We start from the raw sequence: 25,194 nt of genomic DNA, 5'->3' as shown, positions 1-25,194 counted from the left end.
TTCCGCTCTTACCCGGGAATTGATCCTTCCCTTTTATGTTATATGAAAGTGAATCGCAAGTGCAGTATTCTGTTTCACTTTTATATATTACTTCATTGCATCAATATTAATTATGGATTAGTTCCCGCTCATACCGGGAATTAATCTTTATACTTTGCGCTCGGTGCAGAGGGCACGTTTTCTCTCGCGCCGTAACGTTATTAGTGTAGGCGCAATAGATGCTGTGCGGGGGCAGGGGAAGCGAAGGCCTGCCAAGAAGTCGTCGGAAAGCTCACCCGCGACTCCCTTGGTAACCGATTCTTCGTCTTCTTTCCTGCCTCCCCGCTCAGCTTCCATGAATGGCACCTTCCCCCACTAATCACCCTCTTGTTGCTTACGCAGAACGAGTGACCTTGGACAGGTGTGGGCGTCCGTGGGATCTGCAGGGCGCGCCTAGTGTCCAGGGGTTGATTCAGCGTCTGGCGGGGTCAGGGGCGGTCACCCATGGAGCGGTGACCACCACAACACTACCCCAGGGTACGCCGCCCCTCCTCACCTTGTGTATACCCCGCATGTGATGACGGTGACGCCGACAGCCGCCATTCAAGGGCCGATCGCTGCCGTACCGAGGAGGGGTGTGCCGCCTCCACCTGGGTTCTTTGTACTGCCGAACCCAGACTTCTGCTGCCCGAAGCTCCCCTGGACCTGCCACTGGTACCCAGGATGTTGTTGGCTGAGTGTAAGCCGCCTGGGACGCCCGACCTTCCTGCCGTACCTGATGCTGTTGCTGTTGCTGGCCCAGCCGCTCTCGCCGCTCCTGATGTGCCAGCCGCTCGTGACGCTCCTGCTGTTCCCACTCCTGCCCACGTCGTTCCTCGTCATGGTGGTGCTGCCCCAGACTCAGGTCCTTCCAGACAGGTGCAGCCGGGCCGTGTTGCTTCGGCAATTGCCCCGGCTCCGTCCTGGATGGAGGATCTGACGTCTGTCCTGCGCGAGCTGACGAAGAAGAGGAAGGTGTCGTCGTCGTCTTCGTCATCTGCTGCCGCCTCTCCCCCTTCGACTTCTAAGGCTACCAAGCCGAAGAAGAAGAAGGCTGCCTCCTACCCCCCTAAGAAGGTTCCTTCGTGACCTTCGAAGGGCCCATCTCACTCCGGTGGGACGGGGGGCTCTTCTGCTGGTCCTCCTGTTCCCTCGGGAACAGGGCCAGTCTCTCCTTCTGAGAAGAAGAAGAAGACGGGGACCAGAGGGGTACCGGCTACCACCGGTACTTCCTCGCCTGGTGTTAGCGGCGCTGCCGCTACGCCAGGTTCCGGCTCGGTCTCTCGTTCGCGAGAGGTTCCGAGTGTACGGTCTCCCGCGGGAGACCGTGCAGCCAAAGTTCTGGCGCCAGAGTTCGCTCGGCACCAAGACCGCGGCACGGAGCAGAAGGCTGGTGAGAGCGGCTCAGGTGACTCTCACCAGGCCAGCGGCCGCTCTCACAGCGACCAGCTGGTAACCCGGGTTTCCCCCCTAAGAAGGCTCCTTCGGGAACTTCGAAGGGCCCATCCCACTACCGTGGGACGGGGGGGTTCTTCTGCCGGTCCTCCTGCTCTTTCGAGAACAGGGCCCGTCTCTCCTTCCACAAGGAAGAAGAAGGCGGGGACCAGAGAGGTATCGGATAGCACCGGTACTTTCTCGCCTGGGGTTAGCGGCGCTGCCGCTACGCCAGGTTCCGGCTCGGTCTCTCCTTCGCGAGAGGTTCCGAGTGTACGATCTCCAGCGGGAGACCGTACAGCTAAAGTTTTGGCGCCAGAGTTCGCTCGGCGCCAGGACCGCGGCACGGAGCAGGAGCTGGTGAGAGCCGCTCATGTGACTCTCGCCAGGCCAGCGGCCGCTCTCGCAGCGACCAGCTGGTAACCCTGGTAGACGTGACTGTCCCTGACCAGCCACGGGCTGAGGCTGGGAAGAGGTCCCCCCCCTCCCGATCGTTGGCGCTAGCCTCAGCTAGTACCAGCGGTATGACGTGCCGCAAGGACACGCACCAGTCTCACCGCGACATTAGTCTCTGCAGGTCTCCTGACTGCCGCTTCCACAGGGACCGGGCGGATAGGGGGACCAGCGGCAGCTCCTCTGCACACGAGATCGGGGCCGCTGTTCTCGGTCCAGCCGTTTTTCCCAGGGAAACAGCTCAACTAGGCCTGCAAGTTGGCGATCGCCTGCAATCCTCCAAGCCGCTGGTTCTGCCAGTGAGCGAAAGAGGAGCGTCATGTCTTCCTCTCCCGTGCCTGCAACTTCCTCGGTTTGCACCAAGAAGAGCGAGGCACAACGGGATGATCGTGACGGACATGCCCCGCATGATCCTGTCACGACGCCGTAAGTACCAGGTACGATCTTCAGACCGACCAGGACATACGCGCAAGTGGCAGGAGGAGACCGAGAGGGCTGTCGCTGTTCCCCCTCCTGAAGGGGGAGGTTTTCGGGATATGCTCTTGTTCGAGGGGCTTGACGGTCCTACTCCGCAAGATGCTGTGACTTCCGAGATCCAGAGGAACTTTGCTGACTCGTCAGCACAACGACCTCGGGGAAGGATCGCTGCTCCCACCAGCAGAGCCCACGCCTCAGCTCGAGTCGTTTTGGGGCCTGAAGAGGGAACCCAAACCTACGGTGGGTCTGCCGCGATCAGAGCTGGCCGACTCTGTTCTTGACCAGGTGGAGTCTTTCGTTTCTGGACGAGAGGATTCACTGAAGTCAGGACGGTCTTCAAAGCTACTTCCTCCTCCTCTACAGCGACAGCGGCGTTTCTACGTGTCTTCAGACACCGTATTTGAATACCCCTTCGGTCCCCCCGAGAGGTTTCGACCTCGACGAGGACTGGAATGAGTCGGAGGACGGTATCGGCTCTCTCCTGTCAGGTGTCGATCAGCCCCACCCAGACGACGTTCACAGTGGCGGTAGACCCATACCTACAGTGCGAGTTCGTAACCCTCCTTGGGAAAACGTTTTCTCTTGACGATACGTTTTCCCAGACTCTGAGAGGCCATCGCCGCAAGGCAATGGCTGCTCCTACTCTTCTCCAACTGCTAGTTCCACTGGGAAGGCGAGCAAGTATCCAATTCCTCCCCCATTCCCTCTCTCCTTACAGCTACGAGGGAAAGGGGAGGGATCCTACAGAGATTTCTCTGTAGGTTCCCACGTTGGGGACTGCGCTACCGGGGGGACCTTCGGGTCCTACCTGACGTAAGCCCCGGTCGTTGAGGAGGGATCCTGCCCCATCCTCGAGAGGACCACCAACCGATAATCGTTTGACGAATTCGGTGGGGGTTTCGCCGAGTACTTAGAATTCTGCAGAATTTCTAGCACTCAGCGTTCGAAGTTTTTACGATCTCCAAACATGTAGGCGAAACCCCGATCCAAAGTGAGCTAGACGAGAATTCCCGATAATTGTTACTACAATAATCGGGAACCTCGCCGAATGCTGGAATTTCTAGCGTTTGGAAGAAGACTGCCGCTGAAGGAAGATATCTCACAGTATCAATCCTGGAATAGAGAAGAACGGACGGGAAAATCCAGTTTGGCTTGAACTGTCGTCTTCGGTATTCTGTTCACCATTGAAGCTTTCCTTCGGGGAAGACTTTTCCTTCACTCTCTTTATTAGAGATCGAAGGCAGTCGATCTCCAATCCTTATTCTCATTTCTCGAAGGGAAAAGAATTTAGGATGGAGGTCGTTGTAACAGAAAACCGCTACAATAATAGCTTACGTATATTACCCTCGCGACATGATTCTGTTAAGCAGTTGAATTGTCCGGGGTGTAGGCGCATACCGTAGTTAACTCTACGGATTGTGACCGAGACGACTAGTATCCTAATTGAACTGCAACTCGGGGCTGCCTGCAACCTCCCAGGAGTTACCAGTTTCGATTTTAGATACTTATGGTATTGTCACGACAACACCAACTTGGCTTTTGTATTTACCGAAATCCTTTTCGTTTAAATATAATTGCTTGAGCATATCTGTTCTTTATGCTCAATGGTTCTAGCCGAACGCATTCTTTCGTGGAATGGATTACCTGGCAACTCAGGATGACGAGTCAGCGAGAGCTACTGCGTATTGAACTGCCCGAGGCAACTCAGTATCAGCTGGCTCTCCGAGATGCACGGTCGGTTATGTCTCTCTCCCCTGCATTGATTGACTACCAAACCGTATCTCTGCCCAACAATCACGGACTTAGGTCTCCTGATTAACAGGGATTCTCGCATACAAGAATGACCATCTACTGCCGTGACACTATTTCATTGCCTTCGACATTGCAAGAATTTTCAACAGATATCTCTTGGATTCTTCATCTTTCTGTTTACCGCACGGTAACAGAAGTCTGTACTAGTCTCCCGCTGCATCGCACTGCGATAATGCGAATGATTTTTGCAGATACCTGAGTTTGTCTCCAAAATATCTCGTATTCGTGGGTGTGTAATTGTTCATTGTTCACCCTGAATTAACAGATACATCGGAAGACATTGCCTACTCCCCGACCTGCCAGCTCTACTTCCAAATGTTCAGCCCATGAGAAGCAGTTCTTCAGGCGGTACTCCCCTGTGTTTTCATTACTGAAAAACGTCCCGCTTTCATTGCAACTACGATCCTCACCGGACAGCAATGAAATAGCGGTTAGCGTTTTCAGTCATTTGTAAGCACAGGTTCAGAATCTTGAGAATCCTTCTCTCGATTCAGCTGTGAAGACGTAGGATGCATTCAATGTCTACCTTCGTCTTCAACGGCACATAGTGTTGTTTCTCCTTAGCTGAGATTCAACTACTATGAGAGTGTCTTGCCTTCAGGGACCTCGGTCTCTAGAAGGCAACTGACTTTCGCCTGTTGAGCACATGCCTTAAGAGAATCATCACCTCGCCGTCTGGCATCGGTGACAAACAAATACATTATTTGTTTGGTCTCTCGGCATAACCCTTTAAAGGGTGAAGGTCACGTGACTTACTTGGATGCTTGGACAACTCACCTCACTACCGATACCGAACCAGTCAGTCGGCAGCTGTCAGAGTGCCCGAGTCAGTTACGAACTACGCTGTGGACTTAGTTCGGTTGTTCCAGAAGCAATCATTACTTCATCCTAATAGCTTGTCCCAGTACCCATACCTCAACACCCACCATGGAGTGTCGGTGTCCTATCCACTACCGAGAAGAAGGGATAGGAGGATGAGAGACTCTTCGTTGCAGATGGACAGACCAGTATGGGTACTGGACATCACCGAAGTCGAGAAGAGGGATAGGTCATGCGACTATTCCCTTCTTTTCCTCTGAGGGAACTGCTTGACTTCCTGCGAAGTCAAGCATCCAGGGGATGGGGATCCGTGACGCTCGATTTTGTACCGAACTTCGTAGCGAAGACTCAGAACCCTTCGGTCCCTGACGATCGGTTCGAGTCCTTCACAATCCCCCCTCCCTAATGGACTTAACCACCTTCGATGTGAAGGAGATGCTGCTTTGTCCGCAAAAACTTCTCCATGGCGCAGGTACTGAAGGCAGGGGTCTGGTCCAACCAGACCACATGCACCTCCTTCTACCTTCGGGATATTGCCCACAGGTCCTTGGATCTTTTTCCTTGGGACCCGTCGTGGCTGCTCAACATGTTGTATAGCGAACCCAGACCCTCGCAGGCTGAACAGCATGGAGTCCTGGTGTGACTGTAAGAATGGATGAGAGTGTGACTGGCTCCTCTTCCCATCTTTTTCTTCCCCTCTACCTGTAGGCAGAGGGATACGGTCGTCACCCTGCTGGATAAGGACGACATGCAGGTGAGCTACTCAACAGAGCCCCATCCTATCCCTTTCACTAGGGATGGGAGCAATTATCCACCACTTCCCCCAACAAGGGGGGGAAGTGGAAGTCAACAAGAGACAAACTATAACTTTATGTTGCCTCTTGCAAACAGGAATAAGTTCTTGCTTGCTGGTACGAAGAGATACGCTTGCCTCTCTCTTAGTACTCGGTCCAGAGGTCTGACCATTGATCCTGTGGTGCACACCCCGATCAAGCGGACAGAGGCTTGGATCCCTCCCTCGCTCTTACGACCAGGGAGGCATTCCAAGGTTGGACGAACACCAGTCTGTTCACCAAAAAGACTCAGATTCCTCCCACCAATAAGTGAGTCTTCCTATTGTTAAAGGACCAAGGGTTTGTATTACGTATTGGAATAAATGACAATTTGTTGAAAATTGCATTTTTCCTAACTATACAAACCTGAGGTCCTTTACATATAGTCCCACCTCATGCCACCCCTCACTCCGCATTTTTTTGCATGGGCCTAAAGCAAAAGTGATTCTTCACCTCTCAGGCGCGCGCACTGTCGGACAAGCAGTTAACTACTGTTCTCCCCTTGTTAAGCTTACGACCGTTCCAGCTGCCGCTAGTTACCTTCCTATTGTTAAAGGACCTCAGGTTTGTATAGTTAGGAAAAATGCAATTTTCGTCAAATTGTCATATTGCTTAAAATTTTTGATTTGTTCCGACGCCATATACTTACCCTGAACTACTTTCTTAGGAGATTTAATCCTTAGGAGGCGAGAGTATCTAGGAAAGGGTGAGTCCCTACCAGGAGGAGGTTATCCTTCGTCAGGCCGGAAGGAGGAGGGCGACCCGCTCCGCCGGATTAGGGTGTAGATGGGGATCCCATCGCCATTGATACCGGCCTTCAGCCATAGAGTTTTTATGTTTCTGTTCTCTAGCAAGGCCTTTTAGGAGTGTCAGTCAGGCACTACATCAGTTTTCAGACACACAGAGAACAAGAAAACATAATAGTGGCGACCTCCAATAGAATCGTGTAACAATCGTGAATAAATTCCTTGCAATAACAGTTTCCATTCAGTAGCAATTGCTAAACTGATGTCACAAGTGAATAACGAACCTGAGTACCTAAGCGGAATTGAGTTCCTTTCTTTTGAGTGCACAACAATGGTTTCCATATCTCCACAACAGGCAAGGAGTCCTTTTTTATTTCTTGCTATTTTGTATTTGACTAGGTATTCCAGTTAGGGGTAAACAAAATCTGTCTGCTATTATAGTAGCGATAGAAAGCTCCTTAAGATACATTCATGCCGATAGCCTAGAGAGAGAGAGAAGTATAACCTTAGCTTTTTATATGTGCTACTGCATGAAGCACATAGGTACTTAGGGAGTGCTATAAATACAAAACAAAACCAGTGCCATATATCATGCTTTGCCAGTAACGTGTCGAATCTCGTGTCGTAAAGAGATTTTGTTAGTTGGGCCTATAAAGTGAATCAGCGCGTTGCATTGTTGTCTAAAGTGCATTCTCTCTCTCTCTCTCTCTCAGGGTGAGGCCACACTAGACACGGCGAGCGTAGAAGTTGCAGGGAAGAGGTTCCCACGGCAATTTGAAACATTGTATATCTTATGCAGGTGGCCACACAGGACCAACAGGATGGTTCGACCCTCTGCAGCGGTAAAACCCATGTGTTTACGCAGAATAGGAATGTAGTATTTATATTTATGAGTTTTGATTGGTTTTCACTTTTTGTAAAAAATAATGACCAACAATGTGGATGTAAAAAGTATCCAATTCTTAAAAAAAAAATAGTAAAACGTATCCATTTTTGGCCTCTTTATTAAATTTCGTATCCTTTTGTCCTGCGTTGTAAAAACGTACCAGCAACATCAAAATATATCCAAAGGATACTTTCGTGTCCATACTTGCAACACTGCCCCAGACGTCGCCGAGGCCGCCCAAGGACAGCAGGCAAACCCCCCAGGTCTACCACCAGGGGCAGATCTTGCTGTCCGAAGACGAGGAGTTGGAGGACATGCCCCGACAGATGGAATCACGAACCCTCCAGCAAGAAACTGATGACCAGTCATCCGATGATTTTTACCATAATCATTGTCTTGGGGCGGGGGGGAGTATCTGTAAGGACGATATTTTCACTGAGATGTCCGTCCTCCCAATGTATATACCTCTTTTTTACATATACCAAAACGTAGAGCAGTTTGCGGCCTCTCCACCAATATATTTATCAAAAATTTATGCATCATGTACACTTAATTAGATGTATATTTGTAGGTGCGAGAAAGCACAATCACAGAAGGGTTCTGCTCCCTTTTTTCATATGTACGCATGATGGACACTACAATTCCGTACGCACAGCCTAGCTCCTTGTATGTGTCCGTTTCTGACCAATAAATCAGTAAGCATTTCTCCTTGTCTCAGTCCAGTCTTCACATTAATTAATCCTCTTGAAATAGCATATTTGTGCTGAGAGCATCTTACCTTTAGCTCCTTAGAGGTCTACCCAACATGAATCTTATAACATTCTCTACAAGGAAAACAATGTACAATATTTTATTGAATTTGAAGGGCTATTCTTAACTAGTTTATTCCTTAAAATATTATTATATTTAAATACTAAATAAATATAAATAGTTTTTTAAATGGGTACAGCAGGAATGAAATTAGGATGAAATGGTAAACTGATAATATTCTTAAATTCTTTCTTAATGCTGATTGGATTGTATTATGTCATTTTTGCTTTATTTTTACAAAGTTCCAGAAAATATGGAGGGTAACATAATGAATCTCCTATTTTATCAATAATTTTAAACTCATCATCTAAAAAATTTTTACTACAAATTCTAAGAGCTCTGAGATACATACGTACTTTAGTACTACTTATAAAAAGCTATGGAATGACCCATTAGCTGATGTCATAAAAAGTTTCACTTCTAAAATAAAAACTATACTAAAGGAATTCAGTTCAATAAACTCAGATTAGGCTACAAAGGGAAAAGATTAGGCTACAAAGGGAAAGACAACTACAGGAGGATACACCTCCTTGGTCATTACCAAAGTAACAGCAGCTGAATTAGGAGCATACTCCTCAATGGCTAGGCTTTCAAAAAATGCTGCAAAAGACAGACTGCCAATCCATGGATCTTCAAGGTATGTCAGATATTTCTCAAGTACTCCAGTAACGACAGCATTCTCTTACTTGTAACATTGATCATAGAGTTGTTCTTACTCGATCAACAAACCATGGTCCTTTACATTAGGAATTACTTTCAGCGGAGCTGGAAATGGCTGTTGAAATTTCAAACAATATGGTCAGGCACTTAACTACCAGCTGGGCTTTCGGCTGTCATGCTCGGCTGTCGTGCTATGCGGACGTGTATTTCTTTGCTCTCTACCCCAACTGTTGCTGAGCTATTTTTCCCCACTGGATTTTTCTTTGTTCTTTTGCCTTGTGTATATGTGTGTTTGTGATTAATAAACAATGCAAAACCACGAAACAGACAAGCCTGTGCGTTAGTTCGCCTTCCCCAAGCGTGTGTGTTCCAAGGTTGGGGGTAAGAAATGAGGTAATTCCCGCTCCTATTCTGAGGTAGATCCTCGTGTTCTCTGTACTCATTACAGGGGCATGAGTGGTTTCAATTCTAATGCTGATATTTTACTTTTTATGTCCGTTTTAACTTAAAGAAGAATTCGTTAATGCTGATATTTTACTTTTGTCCGACTTAAATACTAATGAGTATACATTTGTAAGTTGATTATTACATAATGTTTTATCAAATTAAAGGTAATTCTAAGCCGACGTTCCTCGATGAACTAGACTATGTCAGTTGATGTTTTCCTATGTTATTTTACTTGCTTAACAAGAATTTACAGTAATATCTATTTGGCCGACTGAAACTAAACTGTAATGTACCTTTGAAGACTACATGGCGGTACCAACAGGTGCGATGTACCAACGTACAGTTTCAAAGGTAAATAACAGGTTAGCTACAGTCGATCGGCAAAATATTACCTTAACTTCTTGTAAAGCAAGTAAAATAACGTACGAAAAAGTCAACTGCCATAGTCTAGTTCGACTGAACAATATTTAAGCTTTGGGTCGGAGCGAAGAAATGTAAACATAGTCGCCATGCTTGAGTTCTGGACGGTAGACGCTGTGGGATACGTAACCAAGAGGGAGACATATGTTCGACAGGGGGAAGATGGGGGGCGGAGGGCACAAAAGGTACGAGTTGGTAAAGTGATGCGGGATTATTAGGTAGAAATATGGCAGTAAACAACAATTACCCAAATAATAACACTTCTACCTGATAATTACTAACATCAAACCACAATTTATCTAACTAATAATAGAGAAGTACCTACAGTTTGAGAACATTACCTTACAGGGGCGGATGGTCCGCCTTTACAAACGTGTGGATTCTCCTCTTCAATTCTTTGAAGTGTATATTGAATCTTGGAATCAGACACGGCCAAATACCCGATGAACCACGAACACAGATAGGTTTCCCCAACATTAAAGTTAGGTTGTCCGGATTACCTAACAGAAGTACTACCACAATTAAAGATGATAATACAGTCACTTTGAGGATGTGGATCGAGAGTCGGGTGGCATATTCCCGAAATGCATACAGGTAGCTCACCTTTATATTTCCAGCCAATCATAGAGCTCGCCTGCGGTGTAACGGCACCTTAGGTGGGTGGAGTTAGCAGCCACCATATCGAACATATACCACAGAAACAGTCAAACAGATGTTTACATTTTCATGGTTTATTAGTCGAAAGAAACCATTCAGATATATATATATATATATATATATATATATATATATATATATATATATATATATATATATATATACTGAATGGTTTCTTTCGACTAATAAACCATGAAAATGTAAACTTCTGTTTGACTGTTTCCACAGGTGACATCACACTGCAAGCGAGGTCTATGATTGGCTGGATATGCAGTTGGGTGTTAACACTGTGAACACTTCTTGTTAAATAATGTGAAAATACAATTTGGGTATCAGGCTCAGCAGTCTGTCTGTGATAAGGTCTCTGATTGGTCGGAAGGATTGTGGGCGGGTTATTGAGGAGGGGAGATTTCACATGTATGTGAAACTGAAGCCATATTTGAAAGGAAAAAAATGTGCAATACCGAGTAAAACAAACACGAGCAGGGTCTTGTAACGGACGGACAATACAGGAAATCAGTAATGTTGAGTGAAATTGTAAAAATGTAGTTTCTTTTATTTCCATGAAACCAAATATATTGTGTATTATTATTAAAAAAAATATTATTGCAATAAAATGTTGTGGCAGGGACACCCATTTTACATAATAGTTATCAATTCATACATACATAAAAAATATATATTATATATATACACAAATTTACACATAATATTTAAGTATAAATTATGGAATAGATAGCAGAGGTTAATGCAGGGAATAAGGAATGAAATGTTATCAAGATTCAAGAATATTCATTATTATTACCATCACTATCTATTTCTGTAAATGATAGTATTTTTATATGGGACCTGCTTTTGGAAAAAAAAAACTTAAAGGAAGACTAACATATAAGTTACCATACTGACCTAACCTAACCTAACCTAACAGAACGTGTTCCCAGACCGTGGGGCCTCCGCCCCCCTGTACCCCCATTAAAGAAAAACAAACTTAAAGGAAGACTAACTTATATGTTAGCATACTAACCTAACCTTAGAATGTATTACCTGACCGGGGGGGTGGGGGAGCATAACCCCCTTAATAATAATAATAATACAGTACTGTTAATGTTAATGTTGAAAGTAGTAGTACGTCCAATGCAAGTAAAGGTATTTGTTAATAGTAGTGGTATTTGTTAAAACTCCAATGCAAGTAAAGGTATTTGTTAATAGATTATATATGAGAGTTAATAAGCCATCTTTATTAAATTAAAGTTATCAAACTTGTAAAAATGATTTGATTAGATCTGACCAACAGTACTGTTTCCCTGAATTGGCTAACTTTTTTTTAGTAAGGAATTAACATCTAAATGATCTATTCCAGAACTGGTCAACAAACTTTACGTGTTTAAGGACTCTGATGGCTTATAGAGAAGTAAGAAGCAAAATGGGCAAACTAAATAAAGGGAGACTCTCTAAAACTCCGCTTTTAATAAGTGATAAGAGTAGAGTTTGGTAAGTTACTTGTGTGGGATTATCATAAGTACAATCATTCGGGGTCCTAGCTTCTACACAAACTTAAACTCGCCTACTTTATCCTTAAAGCATTTTCATATGTCAAAAATGTAATAGGCAAATGCTATCATTGCAAAAGATTTAATAGTCGCCCCATCAAAGTAAATACAAATGACTGTAAAGAATGGAATGTTAATCCTACAAAGCAGTTTTTTCAGTATGTTTCATTAATTATTTTGGACCATATTATACCAAATTTTGTGACACCAGAGTAAAAACCTATTGTATAATATTTAAGTGAATTTGGTCCAGGATGATAAATATTGAAATTGTTAACTCTGCTGATACCAGATGTTTATTACTTGCTATACAAAACCATGTATACAGTTATGGACTGCCAAGGAAAGTGGTGTCTGACTCTGGCACTAACTTGGGAAGTGCATTTAATGGATCACTAGGTGTCTGGAGTCAGCCGAGATTAAAGAATATTTTGTTGAAAAGAATGTCTGTATTGAATTTGATCAGTATCCCAGAGGCTCATTTAACAGAGGGATAGGGGGTATAATAGAGTCTGATGTGTCATTAGCCAAAAAGCTAATTCAAGGTGCCATTCAAAATAATGTCCTTAACTTTCTAGATTTCCAGCATATCATAAAGCAGTGTATGTGTTATGCAAATATGAAACCTTTAAATGACATTGCAGTCCTTAGAGAACAGGATGTTAATAACGAATTTCCCGAATACCTCAAATTTGGTTATGACACTCACATCATAGAGTGCATTTACGATGATGAGCAGAAGGATTGTTACTGTGAGGATCAAATTCATACTGTACTTAACCGTATCAGTGAATTAAAACGAAACGTGCACAGTGCTGACCACGAGTTTTCTGTTTGGTCTACAGGACCAGGCAACTAAATTCAAAGACAAATATGCTCCTAAGACTCATGTAAAATTAGAGTTAGGGGATGTTGTACTGATTAGGGACCCTTTAGTACAAATTCCTAATTATCATTTGGCTAGAGTTGTTGACATGACTTACAACACATTAGGTGAGGTGGTACAGGTCAAATTATATAAAGACAACCGTAACACAGTAATTAGAGATATTTCGTCAGTAATTCCATTTGTTAAAGGTAATTATGTTACTTACAGGGTAATCGGATAGTGACAGGACTGTTGATCGAAATTTTAGGTCCCGTAAAGCTGCAATGGTTTGTAGGGAGAGAAATGTAGATCTCTTGGATAGTGGTTTAGTGTAAGGATATATGATTTATTTGGGGGGGGCTGGGGGGGGGGGCAGATTTATAAAACTTTACATTTTTTAGTAACAGCGGCACTAGTGCAGGGAAGGTCCTCGCGCTAATTGCCATCGGCTAGTTACAAACCCGAGTGAAAAGTTTTTTCACACCTGTTGGAGAAATGTACAGGTCTGACTCCCGGCTGAGGGAAGTCCCAGGCCCAGTGTCCCACTCCCGGTCCATCCCTCGTGCTGAAACAACTGTCCTCTGCCATGGCCGAAGAAGGAGTGAAATAACGAGCATTTTCATTTTGTATTAATCTGAAATTCTTTCAGATGGTGATGTAGTATGTATTTTTTGTTCGAGGATTCTATTGTACCTGAAGTGAAATTAACACCTGTGAACCTTATACGTCCGTCAAGATTAATTTTCGTCACAAATTTGCCATCGATGTCGTCAAAGTCTTGTAAGGTTCAGCAAATCATCACGAAGCACTAATTCCCAAACGGATGCCGTCGCGGGACGTAGCCACCCACGAAATTTTCCTTCGGAATTTTCGTCAGACCAGTCGACATATTTAAGAGTAAGCGTACGGGACTTGTCCTTGCTGTACTGTCGCTGAAGTCTAAACCCATTTGTCCAAATGAAGTAAACGCCAACTTATATAATATGCAGTGTACGTGATATATGAATCTGTTATTATTTAGGTTATTGAGTTTTTCACATGATAGTTTTGATTATTGATTGGATAAGTGAATTTTTTACTCCTGCCCTGTATTTAAAAGTTTATTTATATTTAGATCTTTTGGTAGGTGTTGGGCAGAAACGAGTTTTTAGATTTTTAGATATTCACGTCCCTGATTTTTACATTTAGCGGGAACTTGTTCAGTGGCGAGGTCAAGTCCTCTCACAGCGGTGCTGTGAGGACCTCTTAACATCATCTGGAGCTGTTTAAATGAAAAGCCGCTTGCACAGCTTTTCCTCTGCACTTTAGTATGTATGCACTCAGTCACTTCGGAACCTTCTCGTGTTAATGTAGATTAAAAGTTACTAAAATTTTATAAATAACCTTAATTATAAAATAACTTGACCTAGTATTTTCAGACTGTTAGGTTCTAATCTTCTTGCATTTTTTCGTAAAGGGTTTTTACACTCGTGTATAAATGTAACGCTATATAAAATTAAATTACTGAAATGTTAAATAAATTTTGCGATACGTTATTTAACGAGGTATTTCCTTAACTAATTGTGTTTGGAGATTTTATGATAATTCTTAGTCATTTTCTAGCCATCCCTTTACCTTTGAGTGCCTTGAGTGTGTTTGTTTGTTTGTATGGTGTTTTTACGTTGCATGGAACCAGTGGTTATTCAGCAACGGGACCAACTGCTTTACGTGACTCCTTCCGAACCACGTCGAGAGTGAACTTCTGTCACCAGAAATACACATCCCTCACTCCTCAATGGAATGGCCGAGAATCGAACCCGCGACCAACGAGGTGGGACGCAAACACCATAACAACCACGCCATTGAGGAGCTTCTTCCTTGAGTGTGGGACAATAGATTATTTTTTCCGCTCGATCTGTTTTAATATATATATTTCATTTATTTGAAACTAACTTGCCTATAATTTAATTCTGAACTAATATTTTGTACATTTATTTTATTCTTATGTTTGTGTTTTCCCTCAGTTAACTCTTAAGTAACAGATCGTATCCAGCAAATAGTTGAGATTTTAGAGAACCATTGACAATAAACATTAACAAAATTAAACTATCATTATGCAGTATTCTCATACCTAAAACCTGCCCTTCAGAATCCATTTCTCTACTCAGTATGTCAATTCTCTTGTACTTTGTGGTACATATTATGGTTCCTCCTTCAGAGAGATGAGTAGGATTAAAACCTATATTATAGTTATCTGTTAGATACTCCAGTCTTTTTATATCTTAAACATTATGTTCCTGTAACAAAAAAAATATCAATTTTAAAATACCTAACAATATTGACAATTCTCATTTATTTTTTTTATATCATTTAAACCATTTAAATCAAGCTAGCTATGGACAATGCCATTATGAAGTGTGAAAAAATTAGTGTAAAAAAAAAAAAGGAAAAACCATGACACCATTCTTTTACACGCTTTTTCTTGGAACCTATGCCATCTATTCCTACCATTATCCTTCCTTTCCTCTTTTCGTTTTTCGGGAGCTTAAGTAAGAGTTATCTTCCCAGGATCCTGCACTTCAACATTCCATGTGTTGCTGTTGTCTTCCAATCGGCTTCTAGTTTCGTTCTGTTGATCATCGCCATCCATTCCCGTAAGTGTCTTCCACTGATTCGCAATCAGTCACTTGAGACACTTCCTCTTCCACATGAATATCTTCTTCCATTTCCTTGTGAATGTCCGCTCTCACAATTACTTCCATCAGTCCTTCAGATGAAATATTTTTCTTTGTATTGTTCGGAAGAGTTCAAGAATAAATAATCCAATGAATAGGAGATTTAAAACGGTGAAGTACTCTGTTGAGAGATTCCTGGTGGGCCAGGTTTTAACACATCCTCGTTACTTTTTTTATCATCCAGTCGGTCATTCTCTCCAGTTTTATTCTCATTCCTATTTCCTTTATTGTTTTCCGAACAATCTGTAGCCATGGTTGTTTCGCTTAGCTTTGTATTAACTTAGAGTTGTTCCTGGATTTCCACATTACCTGTATTCATCGTTTCTTGGTTAATTTTTCCTTCACATTGATCTGTTGTCCTTACCGTTGTCAGTGTTCTCATTATCCTTTTCGTTATTATCTCCTTTACTATCCACATTCTTTTTCCCTATCATTGGAGGAGGAAATTCCACTTCGTTATCCATATTAATCCTTGCATTTACATCACAATCAGCAGCTATGTGGGCATCATTTCCACATGTATAGCACGTTCTCTTTTGGCCATTGTATAAAAAAAATGAGTGTATCCAAAAACGGTAATAGTAGATGACGGAATGTTCTTTATTTCCATTTTAGCGGCCCTGATCCCATTTAAAAGCCCTTCTCCTTTTACAAGCCTATGTTTGTTATTGCGAATTTCATACTTTTCCATATCTTGATAACCTTCTCAATCATATCATTGTCCGTATCAAATGGAGCATAATTGAAACATAATTGAATAAACTGCTGAGGCTCAGAATCTTTACACGTTGTCCCTGTCCGATATATCTAATGTTTTACCGTCGAAATTTTCAATAAATTCATCAAATACTATGAGAACTATTTTTTTCTAATTCCCTCTGAATGGAGCCTGCGCTCCCAAATGAATTATGTCTCAGTGATTGTAAGTTTACGCTTCACAATGAATTTGATCTGGAAAATACATTTTCAAGTCGAGAACCAAAACTCCATAAGGTCTTACCTGCATAAAAGGGCTTGCCACGAGGAGGGAGGTACATCGGTTTTGACGAAAATGCTTTTTGTTGAAGAATAGCCGGGGATCTCCATGAATGCAAAACTCCTGGGAACTCTGGTTAACTGAATATATAGGTAGTTCATTCATTAGATTTAACATAGCAATTTGATCATTCTTGAGGATGAGGGAAGCATTCCCTATAGCCACTTGAGACGGCCTTTACTTGAAGACCTCGTGTTTCAGGTGATGAGCCTACTGCGAGAGAAAATGATGAAGTGAAGCGACGCTTTCTTGCATGCGAATTTCCACGCATGCGTTGTGATACCCTTTATATTAACTTTAAATGCATCGCAAAATAAAGACCTTATTTCTTTGATTCCGACTTGATTAGTAATACTTGCAATACAATGTGCAGTTTGCAAATAAAGGAAATAGTCAAAGCTTTTATATTTATTTAAATGACAAAAACTTAAGTAAATGATTTAAAATTTCTCACACACTCCCAACAGACAAAAAAAATGTAATATTGCATTTTTTAGTAACAAGTCAAAGGAATGTATGATAGGAAATGTAAGTAAAGATTTGAATTTAATGAGTTAATTGAGCACACCATCTGCTCATCTTTTGATGACAAGCAGCGGCAGCTCTACGGTGAGGGTGCTCGCTAAGTCTTTCTACAGCATGAGGCAGACCTGCAAGACTTTGACAATTTGAAGAATGATCTCCCTGACTATCAACAAGAACAGAGGAAGACCTTTGAAGAGAGTCATCACTCTCGAAAATTTGATTTGCGACATGGTCCCCCTGACAATCAACAATTTCAGAGCACATTTGATGAGGATCTACACCCTCTTCTACTTGAATATTTTGACTCATTCTCTGAAGAATAAGAATGAGTGAGAGACAACTCCAATGGATATAAATGGTTGAGGCAATGATGAGCCACCATCCCATCGCCTCTCTTCAATTTGACACTAAGCACTACTCCATCATGACCTATGATCAACTCCAAAACCCCGCCCAACAACCAATAAGGCCTTGATTTGTTAGGTGTTTTGACCAGAACAACATCTCCAGCTTGAGTCTTGTTCTTCCAATCATGTTGGTTAAGATCTCTACAGTGTTCACGAAGACTGAGTAAATAATCCTCGTACCATTGCTCCTTAAAATGCGAGAGGGCTTTTATCTCGAACAGCTGAAGTTTGAATGACTGAATCTTGAGAGGGAGGCTCCTGCTCCCATAAATACCCCTCTTCTCTCTCCTTGAACATCAAATACGGATTGGAATGAAATCTCAAGAAAGAGAAAGGAGTAATGACTTCCAAGTCATCATCTGACGACCTATATGTAAGAGGACGTGCACTGATAGCACTTTGAACATCACTGGTTACTGTAAGTAATGCAAAATAATCAAGTCTAGCTCTACCAACAGTTTTGTAAAGAGAGGTTTTGATGGTTTTGACGAGACGTTCCCAAGTAGTTCCAACCCAAGCTGAATACAAGGGAGTTTTGATATGCTGAATATCATAGTTGTGAAAATGAGACTTGTATTCGTCACAGACCAAAGCTTGCTCCACTATATTATACCCAGCAGTGAATGATTTTGCATTATCGCTGTACAGAAATGAAGGAATCCCATATAAATTTACAAATCTTAAAAAAGCTAACACAAAGCTATGAGTAGACATATCAGGCAACAACTCTATGTGAACAGCTCTGATGTTCAGGCAAGTGAATATTAAAAGGAACATCTTTGTGTCGTCACCAGTTTCATTAGCGACAAATAGGTGACCTGTAAAATCAACACCAGAGTGCATAAAAGGTTTGACAAAACTAATCCTGTTCTTTGGAAGATTGGTCATTTTGGGATAGCGAAAAGACAAACTATTAAACTTCCTGCAGGTAACACATTCGCTTAAGACACGCTTAACACACTGTCTCATCCTAGGGATCCAAAATCCACTAGTTCTGATCATATTTAAAGTAGTTTGTACACCTAGATGTTTACACTGATTGTGGTACTTAATTGATAATCAGTTTAGTTAAATGGTGTTCCTTACCCAAAAGTACAGGATTTGTGACTTCATAGTCATACTGCATGGTTTTGCCTATTCTTCCTCTAGACCGAATGACACCTACGTCATCCAGGAATAAATCTAAACTATTGACGAGAGGAGATACTCAAGTTCTGAAGGAAAGGAGTCTCGCTGCATTTCTTTCATCACATACAGCTTTCCTTCTTTGAAAGGGTCATTTGAAGAGCCACCCAGACTCTGTTTGAAGATTTTAATGGCCTTGAAGACAAGACCAGCAACTCGAAAGAGTTTGGTAAAGTTTGAAAAAATTTGAAATGTCGACAATGGGTTCAGTAATATTACCCATACCCGAAGAACCATCTACAACTCTGGCTTCAATCGATTATAGCTGCAATTTATTTGCTTCTGACAAGCAACCTAGAGAACTAAGCAGGTCAAGAAGCATGAAAATTGGCCAACCAAGTAGGTCCCTGAATCCAGAAACTTAATTTCTTTTGAAAGTCTTTGAAGGTTAAACCCCTTGTTAAAAGATCACTGGGATTTTCTGACATATTTGAAATGAACATCTAGGCCATACTCTTTGAGAATATTGTCCTTGAATAACGACACATCTTCGATTCTGTTACGTGTGAATAAATTCTTTGTTGAGTTGGTATCTGTGAGTAACCACTGTAAGACAATTTGTGAATCAACTGCACAAACTATTTCCTTGAATTTGATCCATTTGAAAGAATCCAAGACAAATGGTAAAAATTTTAAAGCTAGATAAACTGCCATGAGTTCAAGGATGGGCAAAGTTTTAGCCTTCAAAGGCGCTACTTTCGATTTTGCATACAAAAGTTAAGATTTTCCATCACTAATACAGTAAACTGCAAATCCATAACAGGACTTTGAAGCATCACAAAAGACACACAATGAATTACTTGAATCCTGACGTAAACACTGTCTAGGGAATTTGAGGAACAACAACTGAGCAAGATCAGTACAATGATTGGGCCATTCACTTTGAGCAGATTGAGGAATAGTTTCGTCCCAGGAACATTTGTGACGCCATAAATCTCTCATCATGAATTTACCCTTAGTGGTAACAGGCAAAGCAAGACCAAGGGGATCGAACACTTTGGAAATTTGAGACAAAACACCCCTTTTTGTTGGCAAGCCGAGATCAAGACTGCTACTGGAGTTTGATCTCCTTGCATCAAAACTTAGACAAAATCCACCTTCTTGCATCCGCGAAAGGGACTGTTGGTACACCTCTTTAAGAAGGTCAATGGAATTCCCTGTTACTACAAAATTTTCAACATAAAAATTGGACTGAAGTAACTGAGAACAATAATCGCTGCAGAAACGACTAGCATGATGTTCGAGAACATAGTTCAAAATAAATAGACTAGCATTAAATCCAAAAATTATAGTTCTATACTTATAGGCTACTAACCTATCTCCTACCTTCATGAAAAAACAGAACCTGTTTTTATCCGCTTCACTGGCAAGCATAATCTGCAAAATTTCAGGTCAAATCATTTGACCTGAAATATAGCAACAACTGTACAATATCTCTCATCAGATTAACACCAGCAAAGGCAGCTTCATTCAACGAAGGTTTATTGTTTGTCTTGAGAGAACAGTTGAATACTGGACGTATCTTAGTTGTAGTATTAGGGTCCTCTTTGATCACTGGTCTATGAGGAATCCAAATATACTTATCAAAGGTTTGAGGATTCACATCAATTTCCTCAATGATGCCTTCCTTCAACTGATTTTGAAACACTTCTTGATAGGCATCTAACATACCTTTTTGTTGTAGATTGCTAACTACTACTCTATCCAGAATGGATAAAGCTACTTTATGATTTGATGGAACTTGATCAATCAAGTCGTTTTTCCATGGGAGATCAACATGATATTTATGATCCTTGAATTTAATCCCCTTCTTGAATTCATCAGCCACTAATAAGTCAAGTAGTGAATGTTGATCAACATTATCAGAACACCCCACAGACTCTAAACTGAACATGTTCTCTAAACCCTGTTCCACTTCACTATCAGGAAATAAAGACTCAAGTGGGGAAAAATATGATTTCTTTGGGTGCATAATGAAATTGACAAGGGTTTCTGGCACATTTCCCTTGTACATGTTTACCATATTGACATATTCATTCTCTTTAGTCAACAGACTCTGACACTGCATCCTAGGTTTGAATTGACATTGAGGTAAGAAATTTCTATTTGGTGACATTAGAAATTTCTTACCTCAATGTCAATTCAAACCTAGGATGCAGTGTCAGAGTCTGTTGACTAAAGAGAATGAATATGTCAATATGGTAAACATGTACAAGGGAAATGTGCCAGAAACCCTTGTCAATTTCATTATGCACCCAAAGAAATCATATTTTTCCCCACTTGAGTCTTCAAGTATCCTTCAGATACTCTACAAGCAGAACCCTGACTGCATTTGACTAAACTAAATTCAGGGAAAAGTTGCAAAAGATCTACACCAATAAGACCTTGGACTTCAAAACTTTCCTAATAAGCTAAATCTGATACAACTAGGGAAATGCCCTCTGATTGTAAATTACTCAAAGCAGCATCCACATTAGACGCACTGAAGTTATGACAAAAATCGACATCTGCCAAAATAGGTATTTGAACATTCCTACCACCAGGAACTGTGACTCGAAGTGTTACTTCTTTTAGAGGTTTTGAAGATGAACCTAAAAAGGTAATGAACTCATAGGTAATATCAGACATGAAATGGGAACTGCATACATTACTAGCAATCTCTTGGTTGAGATAACTTCTTTGACTGCCCGTATCTATAAGGCACCTAACGGTTTGGTAGGCCTTATCGCCCTGAAATGTCAAAGTGACGACAGGAAGTAACAAAGGCTGAAAACTTACCTCTGTGTGTTGTACACCCACACAAGTGTGAGACTGAATAGTCTGTTTAGTCTCAGAGACAGGACATAAAGGTGAAATATGTGAAAATGCCTTACAGTGCACACAAGCATATGACTTCTTGTTTAACTTGCCAGGACATTGATCAACTAAATGTGCTGAACTTGAGCAAACATAGCTCATACCTAACTGCAAACAACGTTTCTTACGTTCATCATAATTGCTAAAGGCAGTACAATGAGACATATTATGCCCTACTTTCTGACAAAACTTACAAGTTAGACCACCTGGTTTGGAAACACTTTCCTTTGGCTTTACTGAAGTGCTGAAGTTTTCTAAAGTACTGGTATGCCTAGGTATTCTATTTGCATCGAACTCTTGGGAACTCTTGATTATAGCAGTAGACCTTTGATAATTGACCTTGACAGGTTTATTTGAAAACTTAGACTTGTTTACATCTCTCTTTTGATCATGACTTGACCTTTCAGCTTTAGAACTGACAGTACGCTTCAACGTTTTGATGATATCATTATAATGTTCAAACAAATCTACTATGTTGGGATAGTTATTATTGACTTTATGAATCAATTCCCTCTTAATGGAAGGAGGCAGCTTAGAAAACACAACATGACTCAAAAACTTGTTACCTGGAGTACCCACAGTAAGAAAGTCAACCTTGTACACCTTCAATTCATGTACCATAGACCAAACTTCATTTATATAAGGCCTCACCTCAGTAAAGGTAGGGTCATACTTAGGAAAACCACTAAGCAGAAATTTGAGTCTCATCAACAATGAATTCCTCGTCAAAAAATTAATTCTTCAACAATTGCATAGCTACAGCATAATTATCATCAGAGACTGAGAGGGTGGCGATAAGCTTAAAGGGATTGGCCGAGAGATAACTCCTAAGGTAAGTGAGTTTGTTGGTATCTGACATTTGCCCACCGGCATTGATGAAATTCTCAAACTGCAATAAAAAGTTTTTAAATTCAAGCTTGACATCTAACTGACCATCAAACACCTTACTCTGTAAACGAGGCAACTTGACTGACGCTGGGGCAGTACCAACGTTTGGTTTCTTACGGTCATTCAAAAGTTTCTGAATTTTACCTAACCTTACACCAACTTCATCTGCATACACAGCTTGACTTTTAAATTCATTCAGAAACACAGGTTCTACAGGAGACATATCACTGTCATAATAAACATCTAAAATTTGTTCATTGACATTCTCAATTTTGTCCAGGAAGGACTGGATACAATTCAGTTTTATTTCAAAATTTTCCCGAGTAAGGTCACCTACAGGTGCCTTTTCCAATAGATCAAGAGCAATCGTAACGAGATTTAAAACTGCTCTCTTCCTAAACAAAGGGGACAAATCTTGATCAAGGGCTTCTGTTGACATTTTGATAGGCTAAATTAGGCTATGCGGCAAAAATGGCTAGAACCTATTAGCCTATAAATAGGCTACACTTAACCTAACACGGCTGTGCATCAACACAAGGAATAAAAAATTATACCTAGCCTATGGGATATGCATTTGGAACACAGCAAGAAATATCACTTACTACACACTTGGCCCTACTAGTCCATGCGGCAAAACAGAAAGAAAAAAATTATACCTAGCCTATGGGTTAAGCATTTAGAACACAGCAGGAAAAAATTACAGCTACATATACTTTGCCCTACTAGGCTTCGTGGCAAAACAGCAAGAACTTAAATAATTCAAGGCATTCAAAGAAACAAGCCTAGGTGCACCACCAAAAAATACAAGGTGATACAGTGATGATGTTGGTTAATTTGACATCCTGATAAATTACCAACGTTCGTGTAGAAACTAAGGTAAACCACCCCCTTTATATGCATCACAAAATAAAGACCCAATTTCTTTGATTCCGACTTGATTAGTAATACTTGCAAAACAATGTGCAGTTACCAAATAAAGGAAATACCTAGTCATAGCATTTATATTTATTTAAATGACAAAAACTTAAGTAAATTATTTAAAATTCCTCACAATACCACAGTACTCTCAAACTTAATCACTACCTTATTATTTGACAAAAGATGGGGTAGATCTAGTGTACCTATCCGCGGCGGCCCAGAGTATGGCAGTTGCGGTTTTTCTATGCAGTTTACCCCCTGAACAAGAATTTGAAGTAATATTTATTCGGACGACTCTAATTTACCTTTGAACTCTATCCTACGGTAAAGGGGATTCCCATTGGGAACCGGGGTTTTGGGTGGGGACAAAACCCTAACTCTATCCTACGGTAAAGGGGGACCCCCAGGTGGAACCGGGGTTTTGGGTGGGGAGAAACCACTTGGGGGGTGATTTTGCCGTGTTATTGTGGTATTTCCCACATTTATCACTTTTAAAAACACGAAATACAGGCGGAAATAAGAGATAACAAAACTAGCGATAGTGGAGCCGTTCCACATCCATATTCGTCTACTACTACTACTACCACAACACTGAATCCTACTACGCATGCGCTAATGCTACTGCGCATGCGCTAACTGTAAGGGAGCTTTTGGCCATAAACTCAAGACTGCTTAGTGAGGAAAGAATGGGGGTTTACGGGAGGGATACATGTATTTAGCCAAACACGTTACAGTATGACCCCTACGTTGCTACCGGACTGAGTGAAGGATTGGGTGGTACAGGGTTCCCAGATTTGGCAGTTTCTCACCAAATTTGGCTTTTTTTCCTAATTTGGTGGGTAAAAATTCACTTTGGCTGGTTAGTGGTATTTTGGCTGGTTTTCAAATACTTTCTATTTGAGCTAAACACTGATCCCACGTTTGAGGAATCTCTCCCCAGATTGGGAATTTTTTAAGGTTTTCAGGAAAATCTGGGGAATTTGAATAGGTTTTCAGTAAAAACTTGGTAACATTTAAGCAAAATATGTAGATGGAATTAAAATAAAAATCACACACACACACCAGACCACCACAAAACAGGCCGCCGGATTCTCAGAGAACGAGCCTCATTTCAAAATTTCAATTCATTCTCGTTTTTTTCCTGTATTCTTATATTAGTTTATATTATCTCACTAAAACTATGATGCCGCTATACAAGCATATATATGATAAAAAAATATGCATTTATAAAGATAAATATAACGCACATATATTTGCCGGTTATTTGGGTTGGTTTGGATTTCCATCTGGCGGGATTTTGGCTGGTTTCATGGTAGGACTTTGGCTGGTTGGTAGTGGTGTCATCTGGGAACCCTGGCTGGTAACCATACGTTGAGTTACATAAAAGCATTTACCTAATTTGTTTATTAAACATGTATGTGAATTCTAGTGTTTATTCCTTTTCATTTTCCATAGTATTTGTATAATAACTGTTTTGAAATATCCCCACCTAATCATTTCACCATATATAACTTGAAATATTATGTTATAATTGAGGACAGACACCTAAAAATGCCTACGTGTTGATATAGAACTCAGTTTTCGGACGTTTCGATACCTACCTACCTACCTGTTACGTGAAATTGCACATTGCGTTGCATATTACATACACACTCCCATATCATTTATACACAAAGTCAATCCCTCCCCTTTCCAGTATTCACGACTGGCTCTTTACGTTACAACCATTTACAATGCGTTTCTCACCGATACCAATATCTAGATTAAAGTTTGCC

The 25,194-nt window shown here is 41.6% G+C and overlaps 2 protein-coding genes across 2 annotated transcripts in view; both read right to left on the bottom strand.

Moving 5' to 3' along the window:
* The window catches only part of LOC135222776 (autophagy protein 5-like), a 172,781-nt gene that overhangs the window by 100,575 nt on the left and 47,012 nt on the right, over nucleotides 1–25,194 (bottom strand). The window lies entirely within an intron of this gene.
* LOC135223100 (uncharacterized) lies at nucleotides 20,145–20,825 on the bottom strand. The gene has a single exon (XM_064261605.1). It carries the CDS (start codon nucleotides 20,823–20,825, stop codon nucleotides 20,145–20,147), a length of 681 nt encoding a protein of 226 aa, XP_064117675.1.

This window comes from Macrobrachium nipponense, chromosome 8, assembly GCF_015104395.2.
Source record: "Macrobrachium nipponense isolate FS-2020 chromosome 8, ASM1510439v2, whole genome shotgun sequence".
NCBI classification, from domain to species: Eukaryota; Metazoa; Arthropoda; class Malacostraca; order Decapoda; family Palaemonidae; genus Macrobrachium; species Macrobrachium nipponense.
Note: the sequence above shows the minus strand (reverse complement) of the source record. Positions and strands in the feature narration are given on the sequence as shown.